Source organism: Ranitomeya imitator, chromosome 4, assembly GCF_032444005.1.
Source record: "Ranitomeya imitator isolate aRanImi1 chromosome 4, aRanImi1.pri, whole genome shotgun sequence".
NCBI classification, from domain to species: Eukaryota; Metazoa; Chordata; class Amphibia; order Anura; family Dendrobatidae; genus Ranitomeya; species Ranitomeya imitator.
In genome coordinates, this window is record NC_091285.1 from 438,556,508 (window position 1) to 438,569,009 (window position 12,502).

The 12,502-nt window shown below is 43.9% G+C and overlaps 1 protein-coding gene across 2 annotated transcripts in view; it reads left to right on the forward strand.

Moving 5' to 3' along the window:
• Positions 1 to 1,375: 1,375 nt before the first annotated feature.
• The window catches only part of BBS4 (Bardet-Biedl syndrome 4), a 45,885-nt gene continuing 34,758 nt past the window's right edge, over positions 1,376 to 12,502 (forward strand). For both annotated transcript variants that reach the window (XM_069765624.1, XM_069765625.1), the window contains exons 1-2: positions 1,376 to 1,477; positions 4,293 to 4,338. In XM_069765624.1, coding sequence (XP_069621725.1) covers positions 1,454 to 1,477; positions 4,293 to 4,338 — 70 coding nt within the window. In that variant the 5' untranslated portion in view covers positions 1,376 to 1,453. The remainder of the gene's footprint in view (positions 1,478 to 4,292; positions 4,339 to 12,502) is intronic.

Consider the following 12,502-nt stretch of genomic DNA (forward strand, 5'->3'; position numbering starts at 1 on the left):
GATGCATGTAATACAAGTGCTTTTCACAAAATTAGAATATCATCAAAAAGTTAATTCATGTCAGTTCTTCAATACAAAAAGTGAAATTCATATATTATATAGACTCATTACAAACAGAGTGATCTATTTCAAGTGTTTATTTCTGTTAATGTTGATGATTATGGCTTACAGCCAATGAAAACCCAAAAGTCATTATCTCAGAAAATTAGAAGAATTAACAAAAAACACCTGCAAAGTCTTCCTAAATGTTTAAAAAGGTTCCTCAGTCTGTTTCAGTAGGCTCCACAATCATGGGGAAGACTGCTGACCTGACAGATATTCAGAAGGCAGTCATTGTCACACTCCATAACGAGGGTAAGCCACAAAAGGTCATTGCTAAAGAAGCTGGCTGTTCACAGAGTGCAGTATCCAAGCAGTTGTGTGGAAAGAAAAAGTGTGGTAGAAAAAGGTGCACAAAGTGGCCCCCCCCCTAAGCTAAGGAGGCCCACTTCCAAAGCAGAAAGCAGCTCACAGACAAAGTGGTGCTTATTGATAAACTAAGAACAAGACCTACGAACATATTGGTATGCCGCAAATCTAATTTCAACCCTATTTTGTGCTCCTTATTAGATTCCGATTATTGAATGCTACATTTACAGGGTGAATATACAAATATTATTTCATATGCTCTTCATATTATTACAGCTATTACAAAGTCCGCTATTTCCGTCAGTCCCATAGACAATGAATGGAACTGAGATGGGCGTGCGCACCTCCGCTATAATGAAGACAGATCTCTGCCCCATACGCCGGACCCCCAGCAATCAGCGAGTATAATAATAATAGTTTTTATTTATATAGCGCCAACATATTCCGCAGCGCTTTACAAATTATAGAGGGGACTTGTACAGACAATAGACATTACAGCATAACAGAAATACAGTTCAAAACAGATACCAAGAGGAGTGAGGGCCCTGCTCGTAAGCTTACAAACTATGGGGAAAAGGGGAGACACGAGAGGTGGATGGTAACAATTGCTTTAGTTATTCGGACCGGCCATAGTGTAAGATTTATGCCCTATACCCCAGAAAGGAGATAGATATTTTAGTAATAACCCATTAACCACTGATATACTTTTTAATATGAAATATAGAAGTAATCGTGGATGTGAACATTGCACAGTGTTAATTATTATTGTTGGGGTCTCCATCTTTAGGGGGCGATTTTAGCAATACTTTGGCTATCAGTGTCGTGTTTTCGGCCACGATATAAAGCATCATGCACGTTTGGCCTCACAGGGACAGAACTCCCCGGCGGCGCTGTGCGCACTGCGCAGGACATAGTCTCTCAGGCAGAAAGCGGAACCAGAGTTGTTTATCGTTGTTTCCGCGGAACGGAAAGACACGTGCAATAACCGGAAATGATGTAATTATGTTGTCTTGGAAACTAAGCCGCTACTTTATCCTGTCTAGTGATGGCGGAGGACACAGTGACTGCGGTAACGGATGGCGCTGGCATTAGCGGAGATCGCTGGTGTAGTACAAGGCTGTGTAGCGCAGGTTTATTTGTGGCCATTAGATCTGCTGTGTGGTGCGGGTGATCGAGTGGGAACCATTAAGCTGATGCTCCTGCCCTTAGTGTTGCTTTCTGTGTGGTCGGAGGGGTATGAAGGCTGCGGTCTTGTGTGCAGTGATCACACTATGGCCAGAGCTGATCCTGGAGACCCAGGAGGCCATCTGTAATATGTGGGGAGCTGTGGCTCTGAATGAGGCCGAGCACCTGCCATACAGACTGGAAACCAGAGCCCCAGCTCTACAGGACAGGCATCCATGTATTGAGACATCCCCTAGATTGTTCTTTGCAACATAAAAGAGATAATAAAGTTGTAAAAGGCAGATCCGTGTGAACAGTCATAGGGGCGGGGCCAGTCTCACGAGTAGTCATGCAGCCCAGGCTTGTAAGGCCGCGCCATACAGAGAAAAACCTGTTGTGATCCTGTGTAATGTTATGGGGTTCATCAGGAGGCTGGGGACCGTCTCCCTGGAAACAACACAATGTAATCTTTAGATTTGCATATTCGTAGCCAGCGATCCAATGGTGACAGTGTAAGGCTAAATTCACACCTCCATGTGACACATCCTACTGCTGCCTGTTTTTTTTTCATTCTTGGACAGAACATGGACCTGTAGCGTTTAATTGATCCATACACACATCAGATTAAAAATCCTACGGATCAGTGTGACTCCGGGCATATCCCGCGTCATCCTTTTTGTGGACCACACTCGGCCATTTATGGGGATCTATAGAAACTGCAAGAAACACAGAAAACATAGAGGCAATGGTTAGACATTTTACCTACTGTAGCGAAGAACAATGGATGCAGGAAAAGCGCAGAAGCAGCTGGGAGGCAACTAGGATGACTCTGGAGAGAAATACGGGTCCGTGTCTCTCGGATGGTAACACACGGATGTGAGAATGTAGCAAACCTGGTCATGTCTTCCCCTGAAGAGATACAGTAGCATGTAAAAGTTTGGGCACCCCTTGGCAAAATTACTGTTATGATGAAATGATCTCTACAAGGCCTAAAGTTAAAGATGACACATTAAATGTTTTAATCTTTTACATTTAAAAATTGCAAAACCAGAACCCTGCATGGTTAGTAGCACCTCCAATTAGAGAGTACCACAGCTCGTAAACGCTTTTTGTTAGCCAATCTTAGCTCAGCTCTCTGGACGTGTGTGCGTTAGTAAATACTCTATCAGAGGTGGAATCCGGCCACCTCTGATAGACTGCAGTGGGGGTCGGTAACTAAGCTGTGAGCCGTAAACCCTAGAATTACAAATTCCTCTTTTCTTGAGAATGGAGAAGATTTTTAATGGCAGGTAAATTTAGTTATTAGCATTTTGCAATTTTAACCATATTTTATGATGAGAGAAACTCATTTAAACGAAAAACACGTCCTCTAGGGTGTATTCTTTGCTTCACTTTTGTTTATGAAAGTCCCAGTGTGAGCACACACAGCGTTATAGTCTGAATGTTGGGCAACCCGGGATAGATTCCTACTTGAGTAACACAGATTATAGGGATTGTCCACCATTTAAAGGGACACTGTCACCTGGATTTGGAGGGAACAATCTTCAGCCATGGAGGCGGGGTTTGGGGGTTTTTGATTCACCCTTTCCTTACCCGCTGGCTGCATGCTGGCTGCAATATTGGATTGAAGTTCATTCTCTGTCCTCCGTAGTACATGCCTGCACAAAGCAATCTTGCCTTGCGCAGGCGTGTACTATGGAGGACAGAGAATGAACTTCAATCCAATATTGCAGCCAGCATGCAGCCAGCGGGTAAGGAAAGGGTGAATCAAACACCCAAAAACCCCGCCTCCATGGCTGAAGATTGTTCCCTCCAAATCAAGGTGACAGTGTCCCTTTAAAATCCATGTAAGCTTTGTTCCAAAACCTGCAACATACTTCTCTATAAGTTGTGTTTGGTATTGCAGCTCAGCCCTATTGACGTCAGTGGAGCCGACATGCAATGCCAGACATGACCTGTGGAGACAGGTGTGGCGCTGTTTGGAAGGATGGCTAAGGCATCATGGAAACCTCCATGGATCTCGGTCTGATCACGAACCACAATTCATGGACCTGAGCATGAGCGCCTCATCAAAATATGTGAAGCTGTCATGCTCCTGTTGGGAATCCCGCTGCCAGTCCGTGCAGTGAGGTCCGTGATCGGCCCAAGACCTCCGTATGAACCCGAACTAATCCTGTACAACACCTTTACATAGCGAGAGATGACATTTCTGCTCCCGTTGATCGCACATTGCTTGGTAGGCAGTGAATAAGCAGATGGAAACAACCATAATCATGGTTGTTGTGATTAAGGGCTAGTTGGGCCTGAAATGCTTAAGCGCTCTTCATATTTCCTGTTTGTGCAATCTCACTACATACATACAGAAATAAATTCCTGGTTTTCATAAATGTTGGTAGCTTTGGTCATTTTCTTGTGTACGGCACATTTAAATCCAGATAATAAACATGATGTAAGGATGTAGAGGAGGTAAATTATTTCACTTCTTTTTTCTGAAAGGAAAAAGGTTCATAGTATGGTGGTGCTCGGCTTACACATTGTTTTAGGCCCTCCATAATAGTCAGCCATCTTGCTGCCATAACAGAGCTTATCAACTTGCATTTATCACCACTGTTCCCATTTCTCTCAGGTCCCTCGGTCCAGCACTGACGACCATTATCACGGTATATGAATTATCTATATACGCCTCCATTGCTAAATCATTCTCTGACTTTATTTCACAGGTTCCATCTGATTCTACAAATTTGAGAAAACCTCGTGCTAAAAAAGGTGGGAGATTGCTCATATTTCTGTCACATCATTCTTGTTGTATTGTTACCTTCTGTTGAATGGAAATGATGAATGTATTTGCCTTGAATTAGCCAATTTGATGAGTCCAGAAGATTTAAAGCTGCCAAAAATCTAAATTTGCTGGATATCTATGTGATCACTTCCATTATCATACACCATTGCAATCTTCATGGGGAACCTGACATTTAATTTATACTGCCCGAAACAATGCCAGTATGAATCAGGGAGATTATTTTGTCGTCTCGCTTTGGAACCTTTGGCTTATGAGGGAAAACATTGTTGGGGACTAGAATAACTAAACACTGTGGCTGATCCCCGCTGGCTTCTCCTTGCCCCGCTTATCTAGACTTACAAGTGTCTCCCAACACACATCAGAAGAGAAATTTCAATCAAGCAGAGCTGTGCAGGAAGAAGTCATTTTATGTTTACTCTGAAACGCTGTAGCGTTTTAGAGTAAAGCATGAATGTCCGTGCTAAGACATCCGGACACAATCGTATATCGGCAGACACTAAAGCTGATGCGTAATCTCATAGCAATCAGCTCTAATATTTGAAGAATGGAGCAGAATGCAGCTGTTGGGGAAAAATGGCCCCTAACAGTAATCTAATAAAAAAGACACAACATACTGTGGCGCCACAGTTTAATTCTGGTAAATATCTACTATTATCCATCTTTTTACTTTGCCACACAGAATGGGACCATATAATGCTCCAAAAATAATTGGCCCCATAAGATGCTCCATGTATAATGGGCCCCATATAATGCTCTATATATAATTGTCCATATAAAATGCTCCATATATAATTAGTCCCATGAGATGCTTCATATATTATTGGCCCCATATACTGCTCCATATTGAATTGGCCCCATATACTGCTCCATATTGAATTGGCCTCATAAGATGCTCCATATTAAATTGGCCCCATAAGATGCTCCATATAGAATTAGCCCCATAAAATGCTCCATATATGGGCCCCTTCTGATGGTCCCCTTATATTGCTCCAAATATTAAAAAAAATGAAATACTCACTTCTCGTTGCTTGACGCTGCTCTGCTCTGGACTCCTCACCGTCGGCGTCTTCCTGCTCTCTGTGCTGCGACTGCTCAGGCAGAGGGCACGCACTTGTGATGTCATTGCGCCCTCTGACCTAAACGTCACAGTCAGAGGATGGAAGACGCTGCAGCGCTGGAACCGGGAGAGGTAAGTATCGCAAGTGCCGGGCCTGGAGCAGGCGGGGGGTCCACTCCCAGGGGCCGGCACTATAGCACGCCAGTGTCCCCGACTGCGAGTTGCCCCCTGCCTGCTCAGGGCCCGGGTGCGCCGGGTGCTGACGCCGGCCCTGGTGCCACTGCTATTCTGCTCTGATTAGCGTAGGGACAGGACACAGCTGGCGCGAGGGCAAGCGTTAAGTTTGGTGTGTTCACACTCTGCAAAAAAGCCTCTGTGTACTCTGCACCCATGTCTGTGGGAGTACAGTGCCAAAAAGCCTCTTTGTACTCTCCACTTGTGTTCGTGGAAGATCTGTGCCGAAAAGCCTCTGTGTACTCTGCACGCGTGTCTGTGGGAGAACTGTGCCCAAAATCCTCTATGTGTATTCTGCACCCATGTCTGTGGGGCTACTGTGCCAAAAAGCCTGTGTATGTACTCTACAGGCATCTCTGTAGGAGTACTCTGCAAAAAAGTGTGCGTGTTTCATGAATGTGGAGCCACATTCTGCTGGGATTTGTGATACATTTGTGATAAGAAGATCTTTGTCATTAGCTGAACACTAGTGATGAGCGAGTGTACTCGTTGCTCGGGTGGTCTCCGAGTATTTGTTGGTGTTCGGAGATTAAGTTTTCATTGCGGCAACTGAATGATTTACAGCTACTAGCCTGCTTGACTACATGTGAGGATTCCCTAGCAACCAGGCAACCCCCACATGTACTCAGCCTGGCTAGTAGCTGTAAATCATTCAGCTGAGGCGATGAAAACTAAATCTCCGATCAGTCATAAATACTCGGAGGTCACCCGAGCAACGAGTAAACTTGCTCATCACTACTGATCACAGGTCCTCTTTAAATCCTCACGGTCATTCATGAGTTAACAGGTTTCTTGTGGCATGGAAAGGGTTTAGAGTTCCTCCTAATCTATTTGCTATGCTGCTTATTGGAACTGCACCCTTCCATTATATAAGCCTGTGTCTTGGTTCTCTCCATCTGAGCAATAAAATCTTCATTCTGTGGAATGTAGAGAGATAAATAATCAAAAGTTCAATGTGTAACAGTTATAGACACTAATGATAAAGTGTATAAATTGGTATGCCATATAACCTTAAAGGGAACCTGTCACCCCCAAAATCGAAGTTGAGCTAAGCCCACCAGCATCAGGGGCTTATCTACAGCATTCTGGAATACTGTAGATAAGCCCCCGATGTAACCTGAAAGATGAGAAAAAGAGGTTAGATTATACTCACCTGGGCGGGCGGTTCGATCCGATGAGCGTCACGGTCCGGGGCCTCCCATCTTCTTAAGATGATGTCCTCTTCTTGTCTTCACGCTCCGGCGCAGGTGTACTTTGCCCTGTTGAGGGCAGAGCAAAATACTTCAGTGCGCAGGGAAAGGTCAGAGAGGCCCGGCACCTGTGCACTGCAGTACTTTGCCCTCAACAGGGCAGACAAAGTACGCCTGCGCCAGAGCCGTAGCATGAAGACAAGAAGAGGACGTCATCATAAGAACATGGGAGGCCCCGGACCGCGACACCTATTGGACCGGACCAGCAGCTGGACCGCCCCTCGGTGTGTATAATCTAACCTCTTTTTCTCATCTTTCAGGATACATTGGGGGCTTATCTACAGCATTACAGAATGCTGTAGATAAGCCCCTGATGCCGGTGGACTTAGCTCACCTTCGATTTTGGGGGTGACAGGTTCCCTTTAATAGAAAAACCTAGTTTTATTTCTTTGTGTCTTAGACACGAGTATATGGATCCCCCACTTCAGTGGTTATTGATCTCAAATGACAATCACAGCATGGATACAAAGATGCAAATGCTAAGCACTAGGTCAAGTTATAATAACTGATACAGAAAGTTGTATAATATGTCAGTAGTATTAACGTATACCAGTGGCGTAATGCAAGATTGCCATAATATTGAAGCATGTATCAGTATCAATTAGGGGCAGCATGGTGGCTCAGTGGTTAGCACTGGGTTCAAATCGCACCAAGGACAACATCTGTAAGAAGTTTGTATGTTGTCCCCGTATTTGCGTGGGTTTCCTCCAGGTTCTCAGATTTCCTCCCACATTCCAAAAACATACTGATAGGGATTCAAGATTGTGAGCCCCATCGGGAAAAGCTATGATAATGTGTGCAAACTGTTAAGCGCTGCGGAATATGTTAGCACTATAGAAAAAATATAGAAAAATAAAGATTATTATAATTACTGTATATCCTAGTAGGTAATGAATGCTTCCTTATAATGAACCAATGCTATATGGCTAAGACATACCAAGAAGAAATAATGGAAATCGGCTATATCCAGAGATTACACACCAGTGTCACATAACACATATCCTGGTGAGTAATATGTACCTATATACAGTACAGACCAAAAGTTTGGACACACCTTCTCATTTAAAGATTTTTCTGTATTTTCATGACTATGAAAATTGTACATTCACACTGAAGGCATCAAAACTATGAATTAACACATGTGGAATTATATACTTAACAAAAAAGTGTGAAACAACTGAAATGATGTCTTATATTCTAGGTTCTTCAAAGTAGCCACCTTTTGCTTTGCACACTCTTGGCATTCTCTTGATGAGCTTCAAGAGGTAGTCACCGGGAATGGTTTTCACTTCACAGTTGTGCCCTGTCAGGTTTAATAAGTGGGATTTCTTTCTTTATAAATGGTGTTGGGATCATCAGTTGTATTGTGTAGAAGTCTGGTGGATACACAGCTGATAGTCCTACTGAATAGACTGTTAGAATTTGTATTATGGCAAGAAAAAAGCAGCTAAGTAAAGAAAAACGAGTGGCCATCATTACTTTAAGAAATGAAGGTCAGTCAGTCCAAAAAATTGGGCAAACTTTGAAAGTGTCCCCAAGTGCAGTGGCAAAAACCATCAAGCGCTACAAAGAAACTGGCTCACATGAGGACCGCCCCAGGAAAGGAAGACTATGAGTCACCTCTGCTTCTGAGGATAAGTTTATCCAAGTCACCAGCCTCAGAAATCGCAGGTTAACAGCAGCTCAGATTAGAGACCAGGTCAATGCCACACAGAGTTCTAGCAGCAGACACATCTCTACAACAACTGTTAAGAGGAGACTGTGTGCAGCAGGCCTTCATGGTAAAATAGCTGCTAGGAAACCACTGCTAAGGACAGGCAACAAGCAGAAGAGACTTGTTTGGGCTAAAGAATACAAGGAATGGACATTAGATCAGTGGAAATCTGTGCTTTGGTCTGATGAGTCCAAATTTGAGATCTTTGGTTCCAGCCACCGTGTCTTTGTGCAGCGCAGAAAAGGTGAACGGATGGACTCTACATGCCTGGTTCCCACCGTGAAGCATGGAGGAGGAGGTGTGATGGTGTGGGGGTGCTTTGCTGGTGACACTGTTGGGAATTTATTCAAAACTGAAGGCATACTGAACCAGCATGACTACCACAGCATCTTGCAGCGGCATACTATTTCATCCGGTTTGTGTTTAGTTGGACTATCATTTATTTTTCAACAGGACAGTGACCCCAAACACACCTCCAGGCTGTGTAAGGGCTATTTGACCAAGAAGGAGAGTGATGGGGTGCTACGCCAGATAACCTGGCCTCCACAGTCACCAGACCTGAACCCAATCGAGATGGTTTGGGGTGAGCTGGACCGCAGAGTGAAGGCAAAAGGGCCAACAAGTGCTAAGCATCTCTGGAACTCCTTCAAAATTGTTGGAAGACCATTCCCGGTGACTGCCTCTTGAAGCTCATCAAGAGAATGCCAAGAGTGTGCAAAGCAGTCATCAAAGCAAAAGGTGGCTACTTTGAAGAACCTAGAATATAAGACATATTTTCAGTTGTTTCACACTATTTTGTTAAGTACCGTATATACTCGAGTATAAGCCGACCCGAGTATAAGCCGACCCCCTAATTTTGCAACAAAAAACTGGGAAAACTAATTGACTCGAGTATAAGCCTAGGGTGGAAAATGCAGCAGCTAGGGGTAAATATTAAAAATAAAAATAGATACCAATAAAAGTAAAATTAATTGAGACATCAGTAGGTTGTGTTTTTGAATATCCATATTGAATCAAGAGCCCCATATAATGCTCCATACAGTTCATTATGGCCCCATAAGATGCTCCATACAGTTCATTATGGCCCCATAAGATGATCCATTTACAAATATGCCCCATATAATGCTCCATGCAGTTCATTATGGCCCCATAAGATGCTCCATACAAAATAGGCCCCATATAATGCTCCATACACTTCATTATAGCCCCATAAGATGATCCATATACAAATATGCCCCATATAATGCTCCATGCAGTTCTTTATGGCCCCATAAGATGCTCCATACAAAATATGCCCCATATAATGCTACATTCAGTTCTTTATGGCCCCATAGATGCCCCATATAGTGCTCCATGCAGTTATGGCCCCATAGATGCCCCATATAATGCTCCATGCAGTTATGGCCCCATATAATGCTCCATGCAGTTATGGCCCCATAGATGCCCCATATAATGCTCCATGCAGTTATGGCCCCATATAATGCTCCATATAATGCTCCATGCAGTTCTTGCCATGCATTGTGCCACATGTAATGCTGCTGCTGCACTAAAAAAAAATGACATACTCACCTCTCGCCGCTGCCCGCTGCTCCTGAGCGTCCTGTCTCTCCACACTGACTGTTCAGGCAGAGGGCGGCGCGCACACTAATACGTCATCGCACCCTCTGACCTGAACAGTCACAGCAAGAGGACGGGAAGACGAGGTGGCGGTGGAACGCAGAAAGGTGAATATGACATACTTACCTGCTCCCGGCGCTCCTGACGCGGTCCCTGCATGTCCCACGGTCTTCTTCCTGTAGTGAGCGGTCACATGGTACCGCTCATTACAGTAATGAATATGCGGCTCCACCCCTATGGGAGTGGAGTCCATACTCATAACTTTAATGAGCGGTACCAGTGACCGCTGAACAGGGGAAGAAGCTGCCGCTGGGACATGCAGGGACCGCGTCAGGAGCGTCGGGAGCAGGTGAGTATTTGACAGGCGTCGCTCCCCCACCCCCGCCGACCCTCACCCCCCCCCCCCCCGCTTCCATGACTTGAGTATAAGCCGAGAGCGGCACTTGCAGCCCATTTTTTGGGGCTGAAAATCTCGGCTTGTACTCGAGTATATAGAGTATATAATTCCACATGTGTTAATTCATAGTTTTGATGCCTTCAGTGTGAATGTACAATTTGCATAGTCATGAAAATACAGAAAAATCTTTAAATGAGAAGGTGTGTCTAAACTTTTGGTCTGTACTGTATATGAAACGGCTACTGTGAAAAATAATTTAATATGTGTAGTAATAATGGTGCAAACAATATACCGTATTAGTGCTAAAATACAAAATGAATACCAAGTGGAAACAATATAAAGCTGAAAAAGTGCACCCACTAGCTATTAACAATCCATATACAGTAAATATGTAGAACTTGATTAACATATAATCAATAAACAACAATAAATCCCAAAAGTGACCTGTACAATATACGGGGTAGCTATAATGAATCACTATAGATAACCAAGTGGCCAGCAACAATAGATAATAGCGATGAACATCTATGCCAATACATGGAGGTCACATACCAGGTTGTCTGACACTCATCTGTCCCCTGCACACCACTCCAACGCACGTTTCGCTGCCACTTCGTCAGGGAGTTTTTTTTTGTTTTTCTTTTACCTTAGAGATAGGCCCTTAATGACCACTCCCCAACTGTTCTCCCTAGGTGGAGGAGCTCCCTCTTTTGTCCTGATGAACCTATGGAGTTGGAAAGGACCGCCTATGGTCTGCCACAGAATGGGTTTTTTTTTTTGTTGTCAGAAGGGACACTTCATTGGGGTATGTCCCTCCGCACTTAAATTAAAGAAACCAATGGAAAACTTCTGACTGCAAGTTCTGTGGAGGATTATAACCTGAGCTTATACATTTCCTCCATGTATACCTCTCGGTTTGTCTTACCTGCAGAAGTGGTTGTTGGTGCGAAAACTGAAAAGGTAACTATTCTTTTCGATAGTTGGGGGGGTGCAGTATGGTGGATGTGCGGTTTGCCTGGACTCATGTCTTGTTTTGTAGTGTTCTGGCAAATCCCATCCCCATATTTTCTATTGCTTTTGCACCTCTTGGTCAGGGGTGTTTCACACAGGTGGTGCATAATTTGGGCCTTCACATTGGGGTCCTTCATGAAGAACACATTTCTTGCTATGTGGTTGAAGGCCTTCCTACTCCTATTGTACTTGGTCTCTCATTGTTAGTTATGCATAACCCTGTTGTAGAATGGCAGTTAAGGGAAATAGCAAAATGGAGTGATTTCTGTAACAATAACTGTTTTAATTTCCACCTCTCTACCGTTTCCACCAAAACCCTACCCTCTTTTTCTGTCCAGTTTTGAGGAGGGGTTTTCTGAAGAGGGGTACCAGGGAATTGCCTCCTCATCTGGCTTATGACTGTCACGTTAACATGCTTCCTGGGGCAAGACAACCCAAATCCATTTTATACAATCTTTCGAGTCCCGAAAGACACACCATAAAGGAGTATATAGTGGAAAGTCCATCCGAGGAACCTCTATCAGACCTTCCTCTTCCCCCGTTGCTGCAGGTTTCTTTTTTCTTTTTTTTAAAGAAAAAAAGATGGTGGTCTGTCTATTGTCTGGATTTTTGGGAGTTAAATCAGATTATCTTTCGCTCATTCCAGATTTGTATAATCAGATTGTTGGAGAAAAATGGCTCTCCAAGTTGGACCTTAGCGAGACCTAAAATCTTATTAGAATCACAGAATGGGATGAGTGGAAAATGGCCTTTAACACCCTTGAAGGGCACTTCAAAAACCTCTTCATGTCATTTGGTCTGACTAATTCTTCCGCTGTTTTCAACATTTTATTAAAGGGAATCTGTCACC